At 41.0% G+C, this 27,077-nt stretch overlaps 3 protein-coding genes across 5 annotated transcripts in view; all 3 read left to right on the top strand.

The window, feature by feature from the left end:
* The first annotated feature begins 5,010 nt into the window (after positions 1–5,010).
* Positions 5,011–14,502, top strand: fam83ha (family with sequence similarity 83 member Ha). The gene is made up of 6 exons (XM_082557545.1): positions 5,011–5,645; positions 6,511–6,962; positions 7,073–7,237; positions 8,009–8,133; positions 8,270–13,259; positions 13,362–14,502. Exons 2-6 carry the CDS (start codon positions 6,519–6,521, stop codon positions 13,371–13,373), a joined length of 5,736 nt encoding a protein of 1,911 aa, XP_082413671.1. The 5' UTR covers positions 5,011–5,645; positions 6,511–6,518; the 3' UTR covers positions 13,374–14,502.
* A 935-nt stretch (positions 14,503–15,437) lies between these two features.
* Positions 15,438–17,754, top strand: LOC309719825 (androgen-dependent TFPI-regulating protein; the record flags this gene model as incomplete). 2 transcript variants are annotated; one of them, XM_082556207.1, is made up of 6 exons in its annotated part: positions 15,438–16,290; positions 16,397–16,522; positions 16,630–16,731; positions 16,860–16,975; positions 17,380–17,531; positions 17,647–17,754. In XM_082556207.1, exons 1-6 carry the CDS (start codon positions 16,144–16,146, stop codon positions 17,682–17,684), a joined length of 681 nt encoding a protein of 226 aa, XP_082412333.1. In that variant the 5' UTR covers positions 15,438–16,143. The 2 variants fall into 2 exon arrangements, with proteins under 2 accessions (XP_082412333.1, XP_082412332.1); XM_082556206.1 differs by lacking the exon at positions 17,647–17,754 and having other exon boundaries at positions 17,380–17,587.
* Positions 17,755–20,632: 2,878 nt separating this feature from the next.
* The window catches only part of herc4 (HECT and RLD domain containing E3 ubiquitin protein ligase 4), an 18,800-nt gene continuing 12,355 nt past the window's right edge, over positions 20,633–27,077 (top strand). Inside the window, exons 1-8 of one of the 2 annotated variants that reach the window (XM_082556589.1) lie at positions 20,633–20,755; positions 22,639–22,908; positions 23,029–23,188; positions 23,326–23,402; positions 23,498–23,719; positions 23,799–23,890; positions 26,434–26,564; positions 26,672–26,826. In XM_082556589.1, coding sequence (XP_082412715.1) covers positions 20,740–20,755; positions 22,639–22,908; positions 23,029–23,188; positions 23,326–23,402; positions 23,498–23,719; positions 23,799–23,890; positions 26,434–26,564; positions 26,672–26,826 — 1,123 coding nt within the window. In that variant the 5' untranslated portion in view covers positions 20,633–20,739. Of the gene's footprint in view, positions 20,756–22,638; positions 22,909–23,028; positions 23,189–23,325; positions 23,403–23,497; positions 23,720–23,798; positions 23,895–26,433; positions 26,565–26,671; positions 26,827–27,077 lie in introns of both variants that reach the window. The other variant, XM_082556590.1, reaches the window with a different exon arrangement.

Here is a 27,077-nt window from a genome sequence, read left to right as displayed (position 1 = left end):
ATTAAATGAATGTGATTAGTATAAACTAAATTTATACCACTCAAGTAAATTAAATTTGACCAGATTCAATTACACTTCATGTTTCACACTGTTCTTATGTAACAAATAATATTGAAAATTTACATGTCTTCACATTTTTTTGAGTGTGGCAATAGAATACAAGGTCAGGATATCAACAAGAGTCATTTCTGTACATGAACGTACATAAAAAAATGTTGTCGAAACCACAGATGTTTAAATATTACAGTGTGAATTGATGTCAAACAAGAATCGGAGCAAAGCACGGCCATTGTTTAGCACCTTCAGGCTGGCTTCCATCCCCACAAACTCGTCATGCTAAAATACAAAGCAAACCATTTTTACAGCCTAGTTAAAAAACAAAAACAAAACAAAGATGTCCATAGCTTATTTCCCTTTTCATGACAACTGTGAATGGAGTGAATTTGTATATAAGTCACTCTTTTTTAAATGTATTATCCTTAAAATTATGCAGGATTAAGGGTGTAGCTTATTTCAGTAACAGATAGATGCCAACAGGAAGGAATAGTTGTTAGCTGTATGCTAGGCCTCACCTCTGCTAACCCATTGTGTCTGTGGTGTTGGAGTCTTCCGGAGAATTTTTTAATACAATTATGGCAAACAATATGGCCAGTGTTAGTCAACTGTACTGGCAGACAATCAAAGAAGTATGCTCAGTTTTTTTGGTAGTGAAATTCTAGCATGATTTGTTTTATATGTTAGCACAGACACAGATCTCTGGGGGTATCTTGCTAATGAAGGTAGCTATCGTTTACATTAAGCCCTCCTTTTTATGATATGATGGCTTAAAAAACCATAATGACACAATCAAAATGTCAGACTCTAGGGTTCAAATAGATAGAATAGATTTATAGATAGATTTATAGATAGAAACTTTCCTTTTATGGTTCAGGCCACATGCAGACCGCTTTGATATTAAGCAAGCCAGACCAGTTAACCTCTTCTTTCTGACCATGTAAAGAAGTTTAAGTGCACATTTAATTCGATAGATCTTAATATAAGAAAAAGTGCAATTTCAATAATACATCTCCATTTTATCAGTTTTACTGGATAAATAAATTATGTTGTAGTAAATTTAAGAAATCAGGATGGATGAAAAGCAATCGGACTCATGAAAATACAGTTCGGATTTTCCAAAACTGTCTAGTTGGTTGGATCGGTGTCTTTGCTCTGCAAATTCTGGCCTCCGGGCCTTATGTTTGACATCCCTGGTCTAGAACAACCAACCATTATTGTCATTTCTGGAGTCATGTTGCAAGCCTAACTAAAAAGCATGGTCGGTTAAGGCTTATATTGTACATACCCACATTAAAAAAGACCTGCAAACAGCACTGCGGCCCCACCCAACAATTGAAGTTAAGCTTTTCCATTTGAAGCATTTATGAGAATATGAAGCCTTTTGAAGTGATACAGAGCTCTCCCCATTTATACGGTGAACACCTTGTGAAGATGTTCAGATGTCATTCAATGTCATTAAAAAGGTATGGCCTACAAACTACGTGCCATGTACTTTCCAGCTCTTCATGGGACCTCCTCGGTTTTGTTTGGTGCTGAATTCTCTAAGGTTGGCAGCTGTTGAATCTGTGCAGGTTGCCAATTAAATCCAAGGTTTATATTCTTCATTACAGAGTGTGTACTGGTGGGGCACAGTCCAAGAGTGTGGGAGTCCGGGAAGGTGGTGCTGTTCACGACTTGCACTCCTCTGTTTGTTTAGCAGTGTTATCAAAGTGTGTGCATCATGCAGAATGAGTGTGAACTGTATCACTCAACACTTTAAACGAACCTTACTTAGTCTACGAGGTCTCTGCAAGGACGCGGTAATCAGATCTGCGGTGCAGGATATTCTTCCTCCAGTGATATGCCTTCTTTGTCCCCTTTTGACAATAACAGTTGTACATTTGAGCTGAAGTTGTGGTATCACATAAATCATAACAGTTCACACTGAGTTTGATTCACACATTCTTGGTGGTGTTTTAGGAAGGGGGAGGACCTCAGCTCTGAGTCACTGTGTGTCCGAGTTCATGTTTCATAATCACTGCTGTCAGTCACAAAACCAAAAGGCAAGACATGGGTTGTGTATTTTTATTGAGAGCTACATGGGTTAAAGGACTGCCACTGTGAATGCTATCCAATGGTATGTAGTGTAGCAACTATCTATGAACCAAGAGAACATGACTTTTTAAGTCTCTATTCCAACTGCTCCTCTGTGTGCCTTGGGTGGTGCCTGAAGCGAACAATGAAGGATTGTCTTCAAGTCTTTACTTGAGCTGCTATGTTGTCTCACTTCCTTTGGATTGGTTACATCAGCGTTCACGCTGACATGGCTATTTTAGGTATGAGGTTGGAGCTGCCCTTAAAGAAAAATCACTGAATTTTAGCCTCTCTATCTCTCTCCTTTCAAGGTTTAACAAAACACGGGTTGCAAAATCCTGTCTTGGAAACCCAGATGTCCTTCCTCCAACTTTTAGGCTACATTTCCACATGAGAACCCTTAGTAAACAACAAAGAAAGGATAATATCATTTCAGTTTATAGTGAATGCCACAAAAGAAATCGTTAATGAAGCATGAAAAGCAGAAAAAAAGAATGAATGATGGGATCATGTTGAAGGTGTAGCCTTTTTTTTTGCACACTTGAGGCTACACCTTCAACAAGGGCTGGTAGGGCGGCACTCTTTGTAATGATCATCCTCGCCCAGTGTTTCTATTGTTTGTTAATATGCTCATCATAGTAAGAAGTTTGAGGTTAACCTATTAGGAAGTCTTTTCTACAGAATCCAGGCTTGAATGGAATTCCAGTGACTGTTTACATTGTTCAGAGAGGATAGGTTTCATTCCTGTATTAATTAGTTTTTGGGTGGGTGACTGTAGCTCAGGTGGCAGAGCAGGTCAGCCACTAATCAGAAGGTCGGTGGTTCGATCCCAGGCTGCCTCCTGGCTGCATGCCAAATATCCTTGGGCAAGATACTAACCCCATGTTTGCCTACTGGTGGTGGTCAGAGGGCCCGGTGGCGCCAGTGTCCAGCAGCCTCGCCTCTGTCAGTGCGCCCCAGGGCAGCTGTGGCTACAATGTAGCTTGCCATCGCCAGTGTGTGAATGTGTGTGTGAATGGGTGAATGACTGAATGTAGTGTGAAGCGCTTTGGGGTCCTTAGGGACTAGAAAAGCGCTATACAAATGCAGGCCATTTACCATTTTTACCATTTATTCCTTTGCAGCGTCTCAACCTCTTAACAGCTTTAAAATTACCGGTAGTTGTTTATTTTTATTCAGCGTATATCATCAAAGTAAATATGATTAACTATGATTTTTTTTAATGAAGAGGCCTATAATTAGGTACAGCTGAATCTGAAGTCCCATTAGTTCCCATTTTTAACATATTTATAAGCAGAGATGGCTTTATCAGCTAGTGCACCATGAGAAAAAGTAAGACATGGACCCTTAATGGCCACCCCGATGTTTTGTGAATGAAAGAAAACATTAAAAACTGGTCAATTAAATAAGTAAGCATTAATCCTAAACCTAAACCACAAACATTTCCTTAAGTGTTATTCATTTGCCAAAAAAGGACTAAACCAATGTCACTGATGGCATGTTCTTCTCATTTTATTTCTACAGTACTTTGCAAAGTGTCCAATCATTTCTTTATATTTTGATTCCCGAGAGATCCATCTCACCCTTTAGTTGATCTATCTACTATTGACCAAAGCCTCATCAGATAAAGTCTCAGTCGAAGGGTGGCTGTCAAAAAGCCAGGAAAACTGGGGAAAATGGTAAAGTATGTCAAATTATACAAAACTAAACAGAATATCAGCAGTAACAGATATTATTGACTTATGAATCCAAAGGTCAGGACAGCGGTACAACATGTGAAATCTGAAAATTCAATCAGAAAGAAACAAATGTCAAAGAAAAGCACCCGAAAACTGATTGAAAATTCACTGACTTATAATGATTTCAATGTACACAGACCTTTCTGCCTACATGGCTGCCATGGAACAAGTCAGAGGCTACTCTGAAGCACAAGCTTTAACTGCAAAATAACATAGTTAACAAAATGCAGTCTGGTTACAATGTTATTTATACATTGTTTGATTGCAGTTTGCAAAGTACAGGACCCATCCTTGAGGCAAATCACAGTGATGTGGCAACCAGATGCCATAGAAGGTGAATGACATTCCGTGACTACAAGCAACTAACTAACTAACTGCTATGCAAAGTGGGCGGGACCTGAAATAAACTTTTATCGCTGGATACTGTTAACTGATATATTGCCTTAGAAGGCCTTAGACCAGAGCCTGGAATGTATGCAAGGAACCAGCCCTTGACTTCAAAGCAAATTGCTTGCAGCGTGGATGGAGCTTTAGGGAATGATAGGCAGTACACCAGTACATCTAGCACATCGTGTTGAAATGGTCACTTCCAGGCTCCAGTTGCTTAGATGGCCCTCTATTTACTACCAGGTCATATCTCAGTCAACTACAGTATGTTCTTCACTCCTCAGGTAGCTACAGTCACTCGCCTGAATGTTGAGTTTATCCCAGATACCACTCGCTTTGCCCAGCCTGCATTTTTTTTCACCTCTATTTGTTTGAAGTCGCTTGAATTGATTCAAATTTTTTTTATTTTTTCACTTGTCGCCATGTCAGTGCGATTTCCTTCCAGAGTGTGCGTGGGTACATGAGTGTACCTACAATTAAAGCTAATAGCTTTTATTACGTGTAATGTTATTAAACATTTTATAGAAGGAATTAAATCTCCTCATCCACCCTTTATGTCATTTTTGCCTTTCTTCCTGTTTGTTTGAATGTTTGGGTTTTTGTTTTGTTTTGTTTTTTTGTTTTGTTTTGTTGTTTTTTTTTGGGGGGGGGGGGGGGGGGGGTACCGAGCCATGCCCTTCGCTCCGTCCCTGGTAACAACAGCCGTCTCAAACTACTATGTCTGTATTAATGTGTCCGTATGCCCCTACTCCCTGGTGGAACACCCTGCTATGACCTGTTGATAATTAATTTACAGTGGGTTTATCCTTGGCCTTTATAACCGGGTAACAATATCTGCCAGCACGATCACACAAAACGTATTAACTGATAATAACTAATGATTCAGAACAGTGTTAGGTGGGGGCGGGAGAGAAATATGAGCGATCAACGCAGGGTTTTTATGAACTAGCAACGCATTACCTGATAGGGCTAAAACTAGCCACAAAGTTCGGCTCCAGTTTACAGCAGTAGTAGCGAGTGAGTGTCAGGAGTGGGATGATAACATCTGGGCAGAGTTCAGCTGGCTCAGGACAGCCACGGACACTGAGAGCTGAGCAGAAGTGAACAAACTGCGGAGCTGCTGCAGCCGGTGAGGCGGGGCGAGGTCTGTCGACACTACTTTTTTCCTCCGGTCGATGCGTCTCAGACATTCTCGCCAACATGTCTCAAGCATGACAGCAAACTGGTTTAGCTGGGTGACAGGGGAAAAGGCAGTGTAAGAGTAAACTTTCGGCAGGTCACACCTGGACTTGGAAGCTCGGTACAGCTGTGAACAACAACACGGTGAAGAAAGCAAGATGACTGCTGTGAAGTTTAACCGACGGAGAGCTTGACGGGTACACCAATGAGGTAGGCTCAGCAGACGGTAACTGTGGGGGCTGTATGGCTCTGTGCTGTTAGCCCCTGCGGTGTTTGGGCTAGCTGGATCCAACATGAGACTACAGACTGACCCAGCTCCGGTTAACTTTTCTAACTCGGTGGGGGGAAAAGTTTTGTCCGTAAATGACAGACTCACTTGCGTAGCGGCAACACAAAGCTATTTTATCTTTAACTTATTTACTTAGAGCTTGTTGTCCTTTAACGTCTGCTCCAGGGCTTTGAGCTTTACTCTTTACTCCTGGTGTTTCTTTTCTCGTTTATATGAGATTTCTGGCTTTACATGAAAGTTCAAATGGAGTCGAGGGTGTTTGGCCAGAGGGAGGGGCCACACCCTAACCATCTATCCTGTGGTTAGATTCCATTTCCCTCATTGTGCTTTCACCGGTCCAATGAAATTGTAGCAGATGCTGCAATATCTCTGAGAAGTATCCACTGGCGTCTATTTATTTTTATTTTTTGGGTTGTTGAGCTGGGTTTGTCACGGTGTATTGATAGAGTGGTATCTCAACTTGGGTGCAGCTAGTTGATTTTTAAGAAAGTGAACTCCACCACTGTTGTAACTATGGACCCAGACAGTGTAAATATGCCACACAAACAGTAGAATAAATGCTTCTGTTACTTTTGATTTGTTAGAGTCTTTATCATGTCAGGGTGTTTTTTTTGTCAAATAGTACATGTTGTTATCTTTAGATTTTATTCTATCTCGCATGACAACAAGAAGCAGCGAATTAGACATCTGTGGGTTGTGTGAGTGTATCTGATTACAGCTGAACCCAAATTTGGTTCAAAAACATTTACAAGTTGCGTATCTTTTTGCCCTTTGTCCTCTCCTAAGACCACAGTATGGCGCGTCGCTCTCAGTGTTCCTCTGCTGGGGATAACCCCCTGGACCCCAACTACCTCCCTCCTCACTACCGGGAAGAGTACCGCTTGGCCATTGACGCTCTGGTTGAGGGGGATTTGGAGGGGTACTATGAGTTCCTCAAAAAGGCGGATGTGGTGGACTTTCTGTCCACACCTGAGATTCAGCACATTATGGGCTTCGTTCAGGGTCCCCAGCTGATCGGACACTCTGAACAGCTTTTTCTGGAAAGCGGGGGAGATGGATCCTCAGACACTTACTGGCCGATTCACAGCGACCAGGACGTCCCAGATTTGGACCTCGGGTGGCCCCACTTGCAACTCTTCAGTGTGCCCACAGAGGTTACCACTCTGGTCAACCCCCCTGAGCCAGACATGCCAAGTATCAAGGAGCAGGCCCGGCGACTCATCAAAAACGCTCAACAGGTTGGCCTGGGGTTTCCTTCACATTAATCACCATTGTTCTTTTTTCGACTGTCATGCTCATGGCGCTTTTGTTTTCGCTTTGGTCGCTTTGTTTTCTTTCATTTCCTCAGGTCATTGCCATAGCGATGGATATGTTTACCGATGTTGACATTTTTGCGGATGTCCTTAACGCTGCCACGAGAAACGTTGCTGTCTACATCCTTCTAGACGAGCTGAATGCACATCACTTTGTGAGCATGGTATCCAACTGCAGAGTAAACCTGCAGAGCATTCAGGTGATTGAGTATTCTTTGCAATGCATTTTGTCTTCTTACATGTTTAATTTCCACTCCCATTTATACTTTATGTCTGGCCTTTTACTTCATATACAATATGCACGATCTGTGGCTCAAAGTAGTCCTTAACAAATTTGCTGTTTATGTCTGCTTAAACTGATTAAATGGTTGAAATCTATTTTTATTATGCGTTTTGAAGGCTGTTTTGTCTTCATTTGGAATGAATGGATTTGGCACTACAGGCCACTGAGGAGGGGTGGGGGTGTTTGGAAAGCACTGAGAGATGACCCATAGTTGTTTTGTCTTTTCATGGGATTTGTTGACAGTATTACAAAATTTTGAATATCACCAGCTTTATCTCCCAGTGGTCTTTTCACAGTAAGCTATATTGTCCAACAAAAGCTAAGCAATTGGTAAAAGATGACTCTCTCAAGTCTCCACTGGCACAGGAAAGTTCTTAGAACTGCATTTTATGCTATTGTGTAATATAAATAAAATGCCAGTATTAATACATCTGAGCCTGATATGTTGAGTAAATGGAGACTGACTCATTTAGTGATGTTTAAAAAAAATCACATGACCAGTATAGTACTGCAAAAGTGAACTACGTATACAATCTTTTTCTCCTTTTCTGTGACGTTATCTCAGAAGACGCAGTGCTAATGCAATGCTGCCACCTATCTTGGATTTATGCAATTGAAAACATTGCTAGATGTGCTTCATACATTTTTAGGTTTTATAAATCTTAAGGTGATTCCTTGTGCCTTGCAGTTTTTACGAGTGAGAACAGTGTCTGGCAGCTCGTACAAGTGTCGCTCAGGCAAATCCTTCAAAGGTCAGATGATGGATCGCTTCTTGTTGACTGACTGCAGGGCTGTGCTGAGTGGAAATTACAGGTGAGGCTGTTTAAAACTACTGCAGAATCCTACTACACCAGGATTGTTTCCTAATAAATGTGTTGTGTTTGCAACAGTTTATTGAACGTTTTAACGATTCTTGTATTAAATTGCACTTATCTTATGTCATGTCCAGCTTCATGTGGTCTTTTGAGAAACTACACCGCTGCATGGCGCACCTGTTCTTCGGACAGCTCGTGACTACCTTTGATGAAGAGTTTCGGATCCTGTATGCTCATTCCCAGCCGCTGATTGTTGAAGATTTGGTTCCTCCAGTGGAAGACATGAATCCATTACAAAAGAGGGAATACGCCAGTGACAGGCTATCACTGTACAGGGAGCCTATGAGAACTCTGCCAGCAGCTGATTCTAGTCAACCAGATGAATGGGCCAGACAGTCCTGTGATGAACGAATGGATGACGATTGGAGAAGGGTGCCCTTTAACACTAAGGAACCCCTGCGTGGACCCGCAGATTTGTACAATAGGTTTCCTTCCCAACAACCACACGTGGACCCATCATTTGATCAGGGATGTGCCAGGATTCCACCAATGGAAAATCGACCCTTTAAACATCCTGGCTTTGCTGAAGGTGTTCAAGGAAGATATCCTTATCCATTCCTGCAAACTCAGGGAATGCCAGAACCTGAGTCCCAGGGGAGGCATTTTTACAGGGGCCAGCAGCCTTATCTAGGACCAGCACCAGGACCAGAAGCAAATTACAGCTATGACAAGTTCTGGAGCCAAGGCTATCTTTCAAGAGATCAATACTCTGAATCTGCTTTACCACAAGAGATGCAACCACCTGATTTTGACCCTGTTTTTAACTACTTGTCATCTACCAAAGACTATGATCAGAGCTCAGAGAAAATGCTTCCTGCAGCAGATTTTAGTTCGTCTCAACCTAGAAGACTAAGTTTAGGCCATCCATATACGTGCCAAACCTCTCCCACGCCCTCCAGCCACGCTGATCAGAGGCAGTTTCTTCAGGAGTCTAACAGTGACCGCAAGGATCCCATGGTTAAAAAGGGGCTGAGAAACTGGAGGATTAACTCATACCTTAGTGCATATGATAATTCAGGAGATGAAGGCCTGCCAGTGGAACCACCTCAGGCCCCAGATCCTTTTGAAGAGCCCCGTAACACCATGCAGAAAACAGCACCAGGGGTTGATTTGTCACTTCCTAAAATCCCAAATGTCAGAGAGTTCAAAGTTCCTGTTATATCCAGGGTGAGTCAGATACCAAATTATGCCAAAACAACAGCCAGAGAACAGCCTAAGGTATTGCCCGATGAACCTCCTGCAGTGGCAGAAGAAACCAAAACAACACCATCAGAGTCACAAACCACAAACAAGGAGGAAAAGAGGACAGAGGAGGGAGAACAAAATGAGCCAAAGACTTCTGTGCTTCTGCGGTCCGATTCTTTCCGAAGGAAACTAAATGCTAGTGGAATGAACAGGTGCTCCAGGTTAAGGTCCTCTCTGATATTCAGCTCTCTGGATCAGCCAGCTCCTCAGGATAGTCAAACTACCCCTCCTGAGCAAAAGGACGGAGACACTGAAGACAGTGACAAAACTGAATCTGAAAAGATAAAACTACCCTTTGTTTCTCAAGTTCTGGGACAAAGGAGAACTGCTGCTAGAGAACCTTACGAATGGACTCGGTACCTAAAGACATCCACAGAAACAAAACCAGACAAGGAAAGCACTAAAGGAGATGATAAAAATTCATCAAAGCAAGAAGATTCAAAAGACGTTTCAGAAAAGCGTGAGGAAACAGAGTCAGCAAAAGTACCCCATGTAGAGCAGCCTAATCTTTCGCCATCCATGCCTCGATCCAAGCTTTCTGAAGCTGAGCTACCCAAAACCAATCAGCCGGTACAACCACCTAAACCTTTAGCCACCCTTCTACCATATGCAGATATGAATGATCCTGATGTAAGATTAATGTTTTTCAAAGAGCTGGCAGCAAAACGCAAAGCTGAAGCAGCCACAAAAGCTGCAAAGGGCAAAGGAAAAGACCCGGTGAAACCAGAAACTGAACTAAAAGTCAACAGTGGTGTCAAAAAGGAGGGACCTGAACCAAGAGAATCCTCAGAAGACAGGGCTTCCAAAACTGAGGGGGAAAAGAGTGCTACTGCAGACAGTCAGTTAGCTAGTGTGTCTTTTGAATCCAGTGAAAACATTAACCAGCAGGACAGTCAGATCGAAAATCACTCCAATACCTCCCAGAGCTCTAAAGAACAAAATAAAGTAGCAGAAGATTTAGGCACAACAAAACTGGACAACAGTCAGTCAACAGATCTTCTTCCTGCTTCCTCAGAGTTACCTCTGAACAAATCACCACAAGAACCCATGCTGTCAGATCCTGCTGATGACGAGAGCAGCCCCAGTCATCCACCCACAAATCCTGCTCCCACTAATGTTTCTTCACTTACACAAAGTACTGATAAAAAGGAAACCCCAAGCCCGGATTCTACCTCAAAGGAGTCTAAATCAGTCTGTGCCAATTCTGATGAAGGACTTTCTGCGTTGGCTTCTCACACCCAAAATCCTGAATTGACTCATTTAGTAACCAGCATCTCCCCTCCTGCAGTAACATCAACAGTTGACGCCTCTGACCCATCAATGCTGAGATCCTCCTCTGAGAATAATCTGCTAGATTATGGTTCACAGAAAAGTCCAGTTTCTTTATCGTCCAGTACGCCTTCTCTTTCTACCACTGAAGAGAACAGACTTTCAGAAGATTCCAGTTCACACCCTGCTTCTGGCATATTAGCTTCAAATGATGATAAAACAGAGGCACATGACTCTATGAGCTCCTCGCCAAAAGGGTTAGCAGAAGATTCTAAATCTAAAGATACAAGTAACCAAACTCCTCTAGATTCCTCTTCCAAGTTGCCGTCATCCCAGACTCCTTCAGCAACTGACTCTGTACATATGGAATCTGGTGTTTCTCCTGAGGTGTTTGTTAGTGGTGCTGAGTCAAGCTCATCCTCGTTACAGTCCACCACAAGCGTTTCTGGTGCTACAACTTCCACAGAAAGGTCAGAAAAAGATATTTCTGAATCAGAGAAAGCCAATTGTAAAAGCGAAAAAGATCCTTCTGTAGCTGAGAAGAGCATGACTGAATCAGAAATACAGGTTTCTGAACCAGAAAAAGATGCCTCTGAAACAGAAATAGGCATGCCTGAATTAGACAAACGTGTATCTGAATTAGAGAAAGTCGTGTTTGAAACAGCTATTTCTGAAACAGAAAAGGCCATTTCTGCGACATCAGACCCAGGAAAGGGTACTTTGGAATCAGAGAAAAGTGTTTCTGAATCAGAAAAAGACCTTATTGAAACATCAAAATCAGAAAACGATATCTCTGAATCAGAAAAGAACCTTTCTCAAGGAGAAAAGTGTGTTTCTGAATCAGAAAAATCTGAGGGAGCTCTATCTGAAACAGAAAATGCCATTTCTAAAAAACAAGAATCAGTAAAAGATATTTTTGACTCTGAAAAGAGCATTTCTGAACCAGAAAAACATATCTCTGAATCGGAAATAGGCACGTCTGAATCAGAGACAGCTGTTTTTGAAACAGAAAAGGCCATTTCTGAGACATCAGACCCAGAAAGGGGTACTTTAGAATCAGAGAAAGGTGTTTCTGAATCACAAAAATCTATTTCTGAAACATCAAAATCAGAAAACGATATTTGTGAACCACAAACACGCCTTTCTCAAGTAGAAAGACGTGTTTCTGGGTCAGAAAACATTGTTTCTGAACCAGAAAAGTCAGAGAGAGATGTTTCTGAATCAGAGATAGGTGTATCTGAAACAGAAAAGGCCATTTCTGAAAAACCCGAATCGGAAAAGGATATTTCTGAATCTGAAAAGACTGTTTCTGAATCAGAGGAAGGTGTTACTGAGTCAGAAAAGAGCCTTTCTCAAGTAGAAAACATAGTTTCTGAACGAGAAAAGTCAGAGGGAGCTGTTTTTGAATCAGAGATAGGTGTATCTGAAACAGAAAAGGCAATTTCTGGAAAACCAGAATCAGAAAAGGGTATTTCTGAGACTGCAAAGACTGTTTCTGAATCAGAGGAAGGTGTTACTGAGACAGAAAAAGAAGTTTCTGAATCAGAAATTTGCTCAGTTCAAAAGGCTGTTGCAGAGGATTCTGTGGTTCCTGAATCTTCACATGTCAAAGGTGATATCATACCTAGTAGCCCTTCTCCACCTGAGCCATGTGTACCTGAGCTAAAAGAGCCCACTATTACTGTACCCACACCCACGGACACTCCAGCCAAGCATTTGCCATCAGAAGCAAGCTCCACTGTCATTACAGACTCTACTCTTAATGCTTCGCAGTCAGAAACAACTGCAGCTCCTCAAGACGCACAGATACAAGCAACCCCTCCCTCTGACCTCAACTTTACAGGAGCTGAGGCACCAACCCCTGCTGAAACAGGATCACGTTCCTCTCCTTTGTCTGAGTCAGTTGAATTCGTTTTGCCCCCTGAAGCTAAAAAAGCAGAAACCAACATGTCTGCATTGCACACTCTCGCTGATACAAATTCCCTTTCCAACCAGACTCCATCAGAATCGGATAAAGCCCCCAAAACTCCCTCTAGCACAAATGAGCCTACCTCAGAGCCACCTGTGCCTGCTGAAAATAGTAAAACAGAGCCTGAGCAACTGGACACAGGCGGGAGAAACTCAGATCATACCCAGGGTACAAAGGAAAGCAGTGCCAAAGAGTCTGTCGGCAGTGAGAAAACGAATGACCAAATACAGCAAAGTAACTTTTCTGAATCAGCAGAGATCACATCCAAGCAGCCCAAATCGAGCCAGTCTCGCTACCACTCATCCACAGCCAACGTGCTCTCGAGCAGCAACCTCAGAGACGATACCAAGCTGCTCCTGGAGCAGATTTCCGCTAATAGCCAAAGCAGGAATGAGGCTACCAAAGAGTCTCCCGTTACCGATGACGAGAAAGAAGACAAAGCTGACAAAAATGCTAAAAGGGAGAAAGAACGAGGACTTGATAAACTAAACAAAGGGCAAAAATCACCTCAGGAGCGAGAAAAGCTGCTGGAGAGGATCCAGAATATGAGAAAGGAGAGGAAGGTTTACAGTCGATTTGAGGTATGAATGTATTACCAATATTGTTTGCTATTAGAAGCATTAATATATATTTAATTGCCCTTGTGGTGAATCTATTTTTTTTTTTTGTCTCTACTCTCACAGATGACAACTTAAATGGGATCCAAAGAAAGATGAGATATTAAAAGGTGGATACAGGATGTGTAGAAGGAAGTGAAATTAAATAAATAAAAAGCTGGCAAAGATATTTGTTGGAAATGGGATTTCTCTTCTGGGTTGTATGGAAAACAAGGCTTATCATGCACAGAAGAGTCAGGGAACGTGTACTGAAGCGTGAATTTAGACAATATGCAAGTTATTGCAAAGCCGTTGTCCCAATTACGTGCGACGTGTTCAACAACGAGCTTCTTACTGTGGCTGAATCATCAAGTTGCTCCCAGTATGAACTGAGAGCATGAGTGCAGGATCGAACATGTTTTTACTGACTGCAGGGTAACGTGCAATGTGTCAAACCAAGTTTCTGTGAAGAGGCCTTCTTGCCGTAATCTTTTACAACACTGACAGCAGCGTCAGCTAGTTTTATGACGAGATGTTAGAGAACTGATAATCTGCAGTGGTCAGATTTTGTAAAGCTGTAATATACTATAGTTTGTATTATAATGGTTCACCTTCATCTTAAAAAGATGATAATTACATATATTTGGAAGTAAGTGGATCTGTGGATCATGCTGGCATAAATAAACTGTAAAGTTTTTCATCCTAAACATGCAACCGAAAACAAGGAAATGCACACGATGGACTCAGACGTCGACGTGTAACACTGTGTCGTTTTTGTTTTCAGCTGTTGAAAGCAGATGTCATTAAGGTTAATGATGAATATTCAAAGGTGCATCAGGTTTACTTCAAGGTCTTGTTTATATACACCATTCAACGCTTTTTCATTTACACATTTTGGGGAACAAACCCCAAAATCCAGCATATGAAGCTTTTTTAAGTGTTTACTTTGCCCGTGGAAAGCCAAAACTATCCGACAGTATGGGGTTGCATTTTATAATCTGCTGAAACCAACCTTTTATTTGTCTTTTAAACTTTTCTCTACCCTGCAGTTTTTAAATCAGTACTTGTTCTACGTGTCTGTTGAAACTGATCTTGAAGCTGTGAAGAGTTTACATATGTATGTTTGAGTATGTAGAGCTGAGCAGTGACAGTGAGTTCTCACAGATTTACAGTATCATACCTGTCTTCATCACCTTTTGCTGTTTGTAAATAAAACTTCTTAAATATATCGAGGCTTGTTTGTTTTTGTTGTTGTTTTTCTCCCATGTCTGTGGTGCAGTTCATTAAATTCATCTTTGATATAGCACAGAAAGAAACTCAGGTACTGCTTTAAAAGTAAATTTTAGGTACTATGACACTATTTCCACAAAATTAAACATGCCATCTAAAATAAAAATAAAACCAGAATTAAATAATAAATTATTTAAATCCTTAATTGCAAGAGGTTTTTAAATATTTACGTATATAATGTTTCATATGTAACATGTTCGTGTGTAACTTGAAAACTCCATTTGATTTAAAATATCCAAAAAGAACACATACATTATATTTTATATAACAGATTTCTCTTCTAAACCTACACAGATTTAGTAGCTTTAACACAGTGATTGCAACATACTGCATATTGGCTTTGGCGCAGTACAATCAGATCACAGCCTTTACACCAGCACCATCTTCAGGCCATTTATGACATCTATGAAAACTTTAAGGATCACAGGAAAAAGTAATGGGAGAACAAGTTTAGGAGAAAACTTTATTTTATTTTTATTTTTGCCTGTTTTTCCTAACACGTTTATTCTCTAACGTGAAACTTTTGCTCTTTGAAATTTTCTTTCTTATGAATTTATCGGGTTATTTTGTCGTCACACATTTACTATTATTTTAATAAGCTCGCGAGAGATGTGTCGAGCTCCTGAATTTAGATTTCCAGCAATAATAAAGAAGTAACTCTTCTGTGATCCAGTCTTTGTCAGAAGATATTTACCTATCTGAACTTTGCAAGTTTTAGGCAGGTGTGAAAAAATGCTGTAAACAAAGAATGCTTTCAGAAATATAAATGATTGTTTATTGGCCCCAAATGTTTTCTGCAGTAGGACAATGACCCCAAACATACAGCCAGTCATTAAAAATTATTTTCAGCATGAAGAACAAGAAGTACTGGAGTGACGGCATGGCTCCCACAGAGCTCTGATCTCAACATCATCAAGTGTGTCTGGTATTGCATGAAGAGACAGAAGGATGTGAGGAAGCCTACATCCACAGAAGATCTGTGATGTTTGGAGCACCCTACCAGCCGAGTTCCTTCAAAATCTGTGTGCAAGTGTACCTAGAAGAATGGATGCTGCTCTGAGGCAAAGGGTGGTCACACCAAATATTGACTTGATTTAGATTTCTTTTTTGTTCATTCACTACATTTTGTTGATTGGTGGAAAATAAATAGCATTCTTTGTTTACAGCATTTTTTCCTCACCTGCCTAAAACCTTTGCACAGTACTGTATCTGAACTCACGTAACCTTCCTAACTCGTTGGGATTTCTCTTGCAAAACACTATATAACAGATTACACTCTCACTGTGCATAAATTTGCCTCCCAGCCACAAGCGGTTATGAAAGAAGTCGCCATATGTTTCGTAAAAAACTGAACAGTGGTTCTCTTGTGTTTCTTTGTCTCTGCTGCCTGCAAATGTCTTGATAAGCCGGCGCTGAATTACACTAATCTTTAAAGAACCTTCACTGCTTCAAGTGCCTCACATCTGAAGGGAAAACTTTGAAGTTTAGTCTTTTTGTTTTGTTTTGTTGTTGCTTTTTTTGCTTGCATTTTAATTTATTTTCACTATTTATTACAGAAGAATATAAGTTTACACTGAGAATGACTGTTAGGAGAGTGTATCACATTGCAGCATTCAGCTGGTATGCGTTTATTATTAAGAATCTAATTGATATGGATGGAGAGGATTTGCCACCAGGAATCTTTGTTTATGGAGGACCTTGGAAGTACCTCACTTTTTTGAATTTGGTGAGTACCTTGATCGTTTATGGGTAATTGTTGTGAAGGATTAATGACCCTGCGATCCCAACAAGGACAGTGGGAAAAAACAACAATGTTGCTTGTAATGTTTCAGTTATTGCAAATGACGTTCTTTGGACTGGCGGCAGTGAATGATCTTCAACCTGAGAAAAAGGCTGAGAGTACTCTGAGCAAGTTTAAAGACCTTCTCTTCTCTGTCTTTGCCTTTCCAGTGGGCACGGTGAGAACCCCACATTTGCAAATCCTACATTCTTTCAAGTGCAAAAAAACCCCCAAAGCAAAACACTATGCTTCACATTAACTCTGCCTTTGCTGCCTTTTCTTTAGTTTGTTGTTCTACTTTTCTGGGCAATCTTTGCATATGATAGAGAATTAGTCTACCCAGCTACCATCGACACCTTCTTCCCTCCGTGGATGAACCACGCTATGGTCTGTTGACTTATGTTCTTCGGCATAATAAATAATTACTCAGCATCGTTTGTATTTTTAAAACATTTTTAAGCAATTCTTGGTTGGCCTGCCGGGACTTCTCATGTTGCTGTTGGCTTTTTCTTTAGCACACATTTGTCCTTCCCATCTTACTTGGAGAGGTGCTGATGCAGCCTCACGTCTACCCACAGACTAAACATGCACTGACGGCATTAGGAATCGTGGGCTTGGCTTACTTATCTTGGTAAGTGCTGACTCAGCATTAACAGCATAATCAAGCACTTTAAAAAAAGCATTTCTTCAGTTTTTATCTTTCATTTGACACTGATTGAAGTTCACCTTCATGTGGCTGAAAGCACAACACTGTCTAAATGCACCTATTTTTGCTGCTCCAGTGTGTATACAGCTTGCGGGTAAAAGCTTCTTTTCAACCTCCACAGCTCGGGCTCACATGTTGTAATGCAGCCAATAACTCCTCATGAGTACAGAACAAACCATAAGCATGCTGTTCATTGCATATGAGATGTTTAGTTTTGCTGCTGTTTTGCTGTTACAATAACTGCGTGAACACACTGGGTGAATGTTTGTATGAGCCAAACCTTTTTTTTCCTTCCTTTTTTTATTTTATATTCTGAACATGTTCTGCAGGATTATATGGGTGTACATGTCAGTCGGGATTTGGGTGTATCCTCTTCTTGGGCGCTTCAGTGCTGCTGGTCTGGTGGGCTTCTTCTTTTTTAACATGTCTGTGGTGATCTTGCTCTACCTGCTCGGGAACGAGCTCAGCAGACGGGTCTGGGGTAAGAGGAGTTACGTTTGCCATATCATACCAAAAAAGAAAGGTTTAAAAAAATAACAACAACAGAATCTAATCTGTCTCTTTGCTTAACTCTCTCTTTTGTCTCCTCTCTCCAGAAAAGGACATGAACAAAAAGACAAGAGAAACAAATTAATTGAACCTTTCTCCCACATGGCCACATGGTTCTTTTTGAAGTGAAGCTATGCAAACAATCCATTCTTTCTCTTACTAAAAACAGTTTAAACCACAGGACAAAACACACCCTTGCCTAATGCGTTACACATTGTTCTGATTTGATGACTGGGTAATGATTGCGATAAAGACTGTATTCTTCTCCACTTGCACTCCTTGTAGCACCAATTTAGCATTTAGCTAAATATTAAATAGCACTATTGAGACAGATTACTTGCAACAAGCAGTACAGCCGTGGGTTACAAAGGTAACAATAAAGCAATCAGGATCCATATTTAACATAACGCAGTTGTGTGCACCTCTGAGATATTCAGTGCAACATTTAAACTGAACATACTGCATGTTTTATCCTGTGATCATGAAAAATCTGCAGGGTGACGTGAGAATAACTTGTAATCCAAATAAGCATTGATTTGATGACATCACAAATCCTTCAAAATCCATTTGAGGCTGTCTGCATCAGTGTCCATCTCCCACGTGTGTGATCATTAAATCATCGTTTGACTCAACCCGACCGGACCAGTGTTGTTATTGTGGTTTTTCTCTTGTCTCCATCCCCAATATTTTGAACCTTAACAATCTCCATGAAAGTCTGTTTTTGTATCCATCCGTCGCTCCAGATGAGCTCCTTGTTTCTTTTTCTTTCTTTTTTCCAAAGGAGATCAGGGACCACGCAAGTCCCTGTAGCCTTTTAGGTGATGGAGGTAGTTTGGATCCGCATCCACCAATCCAACCGAAAGGATCTTTGCCAATAAATGCAAGTCATCGTCGCTCAGATCATTCTGTTGAAGAAATTGAAGTCAGATATTTTATCCAAACTATTCTCAGTAAGCTCAGCATTTAACTTTTGATTGCCACTTACCAACTTGTTGTTTGCAGAGGATTCTGGGAGCTGGGACTTTTGTGACTTGTTTCCCTGAAAATGATAAGAATCATTACACAGAGTTAGTCTTTGCTTCCTTGTTCCACCTCTATGCACTCTCTATAAATGTTTCTGTTTGCTTCTTACTTGATGTGAGCTACATTTAAAAAAGAAAGAAAGAAAGAAAGAAAGAAAGAAAGAAAGAAAGAAAGAAAGAAAGAAAGAAAGAAAGAAAAATAAATAGCTGCTTACCTCTTTGAGTCCCGTTGAAAACCAATATATGACAAAGAGAAGACCAGCAATGATCTTAAGGCAAAACGAACAGCAGTCAGTATCACACAGGTTACAGTCACCACTAGAAAACACAATCTTTGAAAAATGAACTTACTTACAGCTAAAAGACTTAAAATAATATATAAATAGGTCTGCACTTACTCCGATCAAGTACAACATGTTTGCTTCTGTTGTGTCTGCCCTGTTTGTGCTCTGATTCGTAACCTAAGGAGAAATAAAGAGGTTCCTTCTTCTCCGAGACATCAGACCACAATGCGTAAGACAGGAGAGGAAAACTCCCATAGAAGAACCAGCCGTACAGGATAGACTGCATATTCACCAAACAGGTTATCTTATGCCTGAATGATGTCAGTCATGAGATAAATGTGCGGTTACGCAAACAACTGCGTAAAATAGGCGGATTTGTGTGTGATAAGAGCTATCATTAGCTGTAAGTCTTAACGCAGGTTAAGATGATCTCACCAGTGACACCTAAAAACAACAGATGTCAAAGAGTGACAACCTGCCTGTCATCCGCTCTGTCATATATTTACGCATTGGAAACTCTTGGAAAAGTTTAACTAAACTGCCTCCTCCTCCTTCACCGGCAATGCACTGAAATAATATCTACTGTATGTTTATCATACTTTCAAAGTATGCAAAAACCTGTTTTTGACTCAGCCTGTCCCCTGTTTCGTGCAATCAGTAGTCGATTTTAAAATGCAGATCAGATAGCATTGTTTGTTTTCAGTACAAGCTCAGTTTCATTTTAAAGAGATGTGAATGAGAGATGCATACATATGGCTTCTTCTTTGTATGATACAACCTGTATTAATGGTGAACTGTGTTCACAGATAGTATTTTCTGGAAGTGTTCCTGCCCCCATGCACTGATTTCCATGACACAATAATGCCTGTATTTAATGCCTGTGTTTCCTCAGGGCCCAAAGGCCAGAGGCTGTCCAGTATTGTCCCATGAACACAAAGATTTCTCCACATTCTCTGATTCTTTTGATGATACTGTATGATGTAAAATCGTTCCAGCATTTTGTTGTCCCAATCCCAGCTTTTTTGAGACATGTTTTTGCCATCAAATTTAAAATGAGATAATATTTTTTGTGAAATATTAAAATGTCTCTGTTTAAACATGTGATGAGCATAAAATATGGGTTTGACAGCTTTGCAAATCGTTGCATTCTGTTTGCATTTACATTTTACACAAATGCAAATAAACATTTTCATATTTTATGTGTAGTATATTGCAGTATAAAAGAAATCAGCTAACACAAAAAGAGACAGACAGACTGATAAATGGCATTGTGCACCAGCAGATGGAGTTTGAATGATATGAATCTATCTGACTTTTCATCTCCTTTTAAACCATTCAGTCAAACAAAAGTTTGGTCTGAAACCTAGCTGTGTTCGCCGGATTTTGAATGAACAGATGTGGATCTCTGTTACAGAAGCTTACTGTACATCAAGGAAATGTCCAATCTATTTTTAACTGGTGCAAAAAGCTCTTTTAAAACCAGATGATAAAAAAGAGAATTACATTGATTTGATGTCCTCATTAGCTGCATTGCTGTTTTCATTATTTTAAAATATATGCATATTTGAGTCTCTTAATGCCTACTTTTTTAATATGTTTGTTGAGTTTACCTTGTATTTAAAGTTACATTTTCTCTTCTTCTCGTATTTTATCTTATCTTAATGAAGGTGACACAGTCTATTTGTTTGTTTGTTGAATCGGAGTAAGTGAGTTTGCTCTCCACCAGGGGGAGCCCGGTGGTTGTGAACCAGCTCAAGTTGGCGAACATGGTTTTGGAAAAAGACCGGTAGAAGTTCGAGATTCTTCTAGTATACTTACAGCCTGATTACATAAGATGAACAAAACTACAGGTAAATAAAATATCTGCGATTAGAATGCAGATATAACACTTTTTTTTATAACGCCTCACATTTAATCACATACATCTGCAACTTATAGTCACATTCAAAATGTGCTTGTATTATATATTTATATGTACTTACATATTAATTAACATTTAATCTTGAATACCGTTATATGTGTTGTTATTTCGAATGTATTCATTTGTGGACTTTTCTTTTGCTAGTTCATACTACGCACTTCAGTAGTAGTCTTTCGCGCTTTCACTTTCCTTCTTTTACTTACTAATTAATAACAAATAAATGCCGTGTGTGCTCTGTATGAACGCGAAACATTCAAGAAAAAGAAAACGGGGAGGTCTGTGTGTGTATGTGTGTGTGTATGAATATGGAGTTCGGGGACTAGGAGAGTAACCTCCGTGTTTTCATACCTAGGTAAAGGTAGTACAGCGCAGCCGGTATACGCATGCGCGGATGCGCTCGCTCTAGAACATTTCGGCAGCTTCGCGACATTTCTTCACGTCCATGAAGGAAAATGCGTGAAAACGCTGTTAATACTTCCGGTATTGTAAGCTGCCTTCAAATTAAGCCTTACAGCGTTTATGTGTAGAGCTTCTCTACGCGTCTTTCAGAGATGTATTCAAATCTCCTTGACCGTGTTTTGGACATTTCGGGACTCTTATGTATATATTTTAACTATCTTGTACTCTTCTCCGCTCTGCTATTATAAAAACACTTTTATTTCTAAAAGGACATAACGGACATCCAGAGTTTGAGACGACTGCTTTAATGTAACCACTCCGATGCTCTGTCAACAACTGCTGTACGGCCAAGAAACGCGTTAAGTAGGGTTTTACCTGGGAGTTGTCTTTGGACAGCAGCGTACTGTAATGTGTGTTTTTAACAGTCGGACTAACTAACGAACAAGGCACTGGCAGATCATAAACTTGTCGGGTCTGGTGGCTTTGGTAAGATTTGCTCTTGGCTCTAACATAAGAGACACCTGGCTGTAAGTTGTTAAACTTGTGTTTTTAGCGGAACAGTAAAGAATAGCGGGGCTTTAAGTTCAGATACTCAGCTGTGAAGTCACTTCAGGTTTCTGAATGAACTCTTAAGTACGTTATGTTCCAAACACAGACATAAAGTCTTTGGGTCTGACTAACGTTAGCTTGCTATATCAGGACTGTCTGTATAAGTCAGCCATGTACCACGTGTCGAGTGCTTAAACATATATGTTTCTTAAAATATTTTCCAATCGCACTATGATAATTTTAAGTACTGTCATTAAGTTGGTCAAGTGCCATCAGTCTGAAATGATCTACCTCGCCTGTATTCGTCAAGGTGCATGCTAGCGTGTGCTAACATTACGGACAAGAGTTATACTTCCGCTTACAATATTATAAACGCATACATTTGTGACCCAGAAAGAAATGTGTAAGTTTATTAATTATGTTTATGAGAGTGTAAATCGTAGGGGTACATACAGTTATTGGCAATACTCGTATTTAAACACGTTTTGGCATGTGCTTTAATTTGTAAACCCAGCCGCCCGCGACGGAAGTGGTGTTATTTGACGATTTTAGCAACCCTAACGGAACTCACCCAACACCGTTAACTGTAGCTTACTAGGCTAATCTGTTTACATGGTCAGTTTAGACTGCAACGTACTAGTGCTCTCGCTATATATACACACATATATATATATGTAGGTGTACGATCCTGAAGTCATGACTTAATCTGACCGCAGGCTTGCGTCTGTTTCATGTGGCGATGATGTTGTTTTGCCTCTTTCGGCTTTGCTAGGTGATACCAGCTAGATTACACCTTGCAAATGAAACGGGGGATATGTGACTATACTCTGGAAGGTTATATTAGCCCAAGTGTCTTCTTCACAGAGCCTGAGATCCTGCTTTTGCGTGCAGCTAAAGGGAGAACTACAATGCTGTGCTGGGGAAATGCTTCCTATGGACAACTGGGCTTGGGTGGGATTGATGAAGAGATTGTGGTTGAGCCACGAAAATGTGAATTCTTTCACGGGAAGCAAGTGAGTGATGTGGGGTGTGGCCGCAGACACACAGCTTTCCTGCTGGAGGACGGGACGGTGTATACCTGTGGCTGCAATGATCTTGGGCAGCTTGGACATGAGAAAGCCAGAAAGAAACCCGGTTGGTGATGTCTGCTGTTTGTTTGTTTGTTTGTTTGTTTTTCTAATAAAACATTGGGGGGTTTTGTTTTGTTTTTTAAAGTTGCTCACTGTGCAAGCACTTGTTTATGTCATCTATTAGAGCAAGTTGTGGCCTTGGATGCACAGATCATAGTGGCTGTATCATGTGGAGAGGCCCATACACTCGCCCTAAATGACAAAGGACAGGTTTTCTCGTGGGGTCTTGGTTCAGATGGACAGCTGGGATTAAATAACTTTGAAGAATGTGTTCGCGTGCCTAGGTAAATTCATCAACTATCAGGAAACCCCTGTGTGTCCTACTTAACGCACTACTTGCTCATCCTTTGTTTTGTAAAGGCACCATGAAAAGACCTAATATAGCCATTCTTCTCTCTCTCTTTTTCCTCTGTATGAAAAGAAACATCAAGACTTTGTCAGATGTTCAAATTGCTCAGGTAGCCTGTGGGTACTGGCACTCCCATGCACTTTCAAAGGGTGAGGAATGGTTTGCACTTAGCACATATCCAGAGCAGCTTACAGTGTTTATGTCATGTTAAACCGTTTCAATTATATATGCGTTTTTAACACAGGGGGCCACATCTTCTCATGGGGCCAGAATCGATATGGCCAACTTGGGTTAGGAATCAACGGACAGAGCATTTCCACACCCCAGATGATTCAGTCTCTGCAGGGCATTCCTTTTGCTCAAATATCAGCAGGTGGAGCACATAGCTTTGCCCTCACTCCCTCGGGAGCTGTGTTCGGTTGGGGGCGCAACAATTTCGGTCAGCTTGGTCTCAACGACTGCAACGGTGAGTGGTAGAAGGTTAGAAGGTGCCCCTGTACATTCAAACCCGAAACTTTGACTAATTTTCAGGACGTCTTTTTCAGATCGGTATTTCCCGGCCCTCCTGAAGTCCCTCAGATCACAGAGAGTGATTTACATTTGCTGTGGAGAAGATCACACGGCTGCACTGACCAAGTTAAGTTGCATACTTTTTGGTTCTTTGATAGATCTGCAGCGTTGTGTGTACAGAAGACCGAAATTTGAAACTGTGGGATTAATGATTAGATTTAAAAGTGGCTCTTTTAAATCTAATTAATGGTTTTAATTCTTAGGTTTAAAATCATTAAACTGGGCCTTGGACTTTTACTGGGATTTACTCCCATGCTGGGTTATGCTTTCTTTACCTTCTTCCTAATTCATTGCTGTTGTTGTTGTTGTTTTTAATCTGCCAGTGTATATGTGTTACATTTTCTTAACTGATCCCAAACAGCAGCCAAGCAGGATTACAGATGCATCACTTGTCACAGTCAGTGTGTTGTGTCCTCGCTCTCCAGTTTGCATACTGCTCAGAGACAGCTGCTGCCAAGCGACCAGTTAGAAAACATCCCAGTATCACTGCAGTACATTAAGTCTGCTATACATTAAGATTTCCGTGTTTTGCTTTGTCACACAGATGTTTAAAAGCTCTCCTTTAGAAAAACATTAAGCTGTTGTCAGATGAACAAACTGTTCAGTACCCACGGGTGCTGTAGGTGCAGTTTCTGGGTTCCTCTACTGCTTAAAACGAGCTTGCTTTCTTTCTTCTTTTTTTATATTCCTTAGCTCCCCTCCCATTTAGCCAAGTCTCTTCTGATTGGCTGCCCCTCATACCGAAGGCTTGACTAACACATCAGTGTGGCTTCACGGCCAAAGCTATACGCCTGAGATGACTATATTAGGGATGTCTGCACTCACTGACATCATGCTGATATAGAATAAACTGCCTGAAACTGCCTGAGCATTTGGCTCACTGGGATTACTTGCGCACATACTGAGCTCATTATTTGATGCTGCAGGCATTTCGTCTGAGCACCCTCCATTGTAACAGTTTATATCAGAGTCAGAATACTTTTATAATGACGGGGGGAAATTGCTTTGTCACAGACTCTCAAGCAAATGATATGAAAGGTAGAAAATGGAAAGAAATCATAAAAAAATGTAAACCATCCTTATAAAACTAAGATGCTCCACCAATGGTGAATTATGTTAAAATAAATACTCCAAAGTTAAACAATAGTATGTACAATATAAAGAAAATATGAGAAGTAAAAATAGTCCGGGTGTCATAAGGGGAAGATATGAAGTTTGATCATCGCAGTTATAAATCATTTCCTGTGGCGTTTTAGTGCAGTGAGGTTTTGCTCCTGTTACTGTCCTGCAAGTCATGGAATGAACGTGAAGGATTGTCGGCTATCATCTGACATCTGCTCTCAGAGTCGAGCTCCACACCTATAATACTGGCCTTGTGGATCGGTTTGAGTCTGCTGGTATCATGCTGCCCCAGCCCACCACAGCATAGAGGATGGCAGTGGCCATTACAGACTCAAAACATCCTGGGTCATCCATTAGATTTTAAAGGAGTCATCCAAGAAAATAGAGATGACTCTTCTTGTAGAGGGCGTGAACACTGAGGTATTTTTATCCTGTCTGCACCCAAACCACACGGATGGAAATAGGGGTGACCAGCATTCTAACCCTTCTCACATCCACAACCCCCATGCTCTTCCTCATCACCTTGTGTGATACATCACTACTGCAGAGTCATTAGAAACCTGTGAAGGTGGCAGGTGTCTGTGCAGTGCTGAAGGCTGTGGTGTACATGGTGAAGGGAAAGGGAGAGAGGACAGTCCCCTGCTGGGCTTCGGTGTTGCTGTCCAACATGGTGCTGCAGGTGGTTTGCAGATCAGTGAGCCAACTATCCAGGTCACTGCCAAGGCATCCACCCAGCAGAGCCGAGCTGGTGGTGGTGAACACACTGGAGAAATCAAAACATGACCCTCACAGCGCTGGGTGGATGTAGGCCCTGTTGAGCAGGTCAAGGACCGGAAGGGATCTGACCATGTGCTGGAAGCTGGTCCAGGATAAGTCTCTTCAGGGTCTTCATGAGGTGTGATGTCAACATTTTTTGGTACAAGTACGAGGTGTGACCTCTTCTACACAGGGAAAAGCATTATACGTTTTCAGTGGGTAATCATGCTCATCATGTAGTCTTCTTTTATGAATAGTCTTCAGTAATTAGGCTCATAAGTAATGCCATTTCTGTGTTTACTTCTAATTTTTAGAAAAGAATAGATGAGTTGGGATCGTTATTTAGAACCTGGAATGTTTTTTGGTTTGTTAAATAGTGAAGTTTTAAATCTTCTCGAGCGGTGGATAAAAATGCCCATTTCCTGTCCAGGTGCCCAGACGCAGTAAGTTTGTTTCAGTAGTGGCCTGACGCTGTAGAGGAGGAGGATCCCTGCTGTAAGACTTGGATGTTAAAATAATCCCCCTCCTGGCATGTGCCATTACTAATCTAGCTGTTTCTGGTTAAGGAAAAACTAGACTGAAATCATTAACACGACAGCTGTCTTTCATGCCTCTCTGTCTCTTCAAGCCTCATGTTCAGTGGTCTTTGCTAACACTTTGGCCTTAGCAAGTTAGCACAGTGCTAACCCTTTTGAAGGTCGGAATAACTGGTTCTGTTGTTTTTAAATGCAGGAAGGGGGCGTGTTCACATTTGGAGCAGGAGGATATGGACAGCTTGGGCATAACTCTACAAATCATGAAATAAACCCCAGAAAAGTGTTTGAGCTCATGGGAAATGTAGTCACACAGATTGCATGTGGAAGGTAAAATCGACTTTGTTTTTGCGCGTTTATCTAAAATACAACGTCAGTGAATTATACTAAAAAGTCACAAGGCTGCTAGTAACGTTTCAAATTGCTGTGCGGTCAAGGCAACACACGCTGGCTTTCACGCCGTCATCGGGGAAGATGGATTCATTTGGGCTCGGAGGGAACGGGCAGCTTGGCACACGGTCCACTTCCAACAGAAAAAGCCCTGCTCTTGTTAAAGGTCCCTGGGTAGTCGCCAGCACTGCAACAGATACAGGTGAGGGGACAGCAAATGTAAAACCAAAACATCCTTCCATTTTTGAGGGGTGTAAAGTTTGAATCAAATGTATTAATCGATAGGGTTCTCCATTTACGTTTTCTCTGACTACGTTTTCTATAATTCTGCTGTGTATCCATCTGAACGTGGAGATTTATTAGCTTTAATCTGAATCTGAAGTTGTAAAAGCACATTACATCATTAGTTTGATGGGTTTATTTCAAACGTAAAACTCGATGGTAAGATGTTTT

This window comes from Aulonocara stuartgranti (genome assembly GCF_965226115.1).
Source record: "Aulonocara stuartgranti genome assembly, chromosome: 13".
In the NCBI taxonomy this organism is placed as follows: Eukaryota; Metazoa; Chordata; class Actinopteri; order Cichliformes; family Cichlidae; genus Aulonocara; species Aulonocara stuartgranti.
The sequence above is the reverse complement of the archived record's forward strand: the minus strand, read 5'-3'. Positions and strand labels throughout refer to the sequence as shown.

Excerpts from the sequence above, each read along its gene's own strand:
- fam83ha (XM_082557545.1), top strand. The coding sequence starts at position 6,519 with ATGGCGCGTCGCTCTCAGTGTTCCTCTGCTGGGGATAACCCCCTGGAC. Across the intron at positions 6,963-7,072 it reads TCATCAAAAACGCTCAACAG|GTCATTGCCATAGCGATGGA; the intron begins GTTGGCCTGGGG and ends TCATTTCCTCAG. Across the intron at positions 8,134-8,269 it reads GTGCTGAGTGGAAATTACAG|CTTCATGTGGTCTTTTGAGA; the intron begins GTGAGGCTGTTT and ends TGTCATGTCCAG.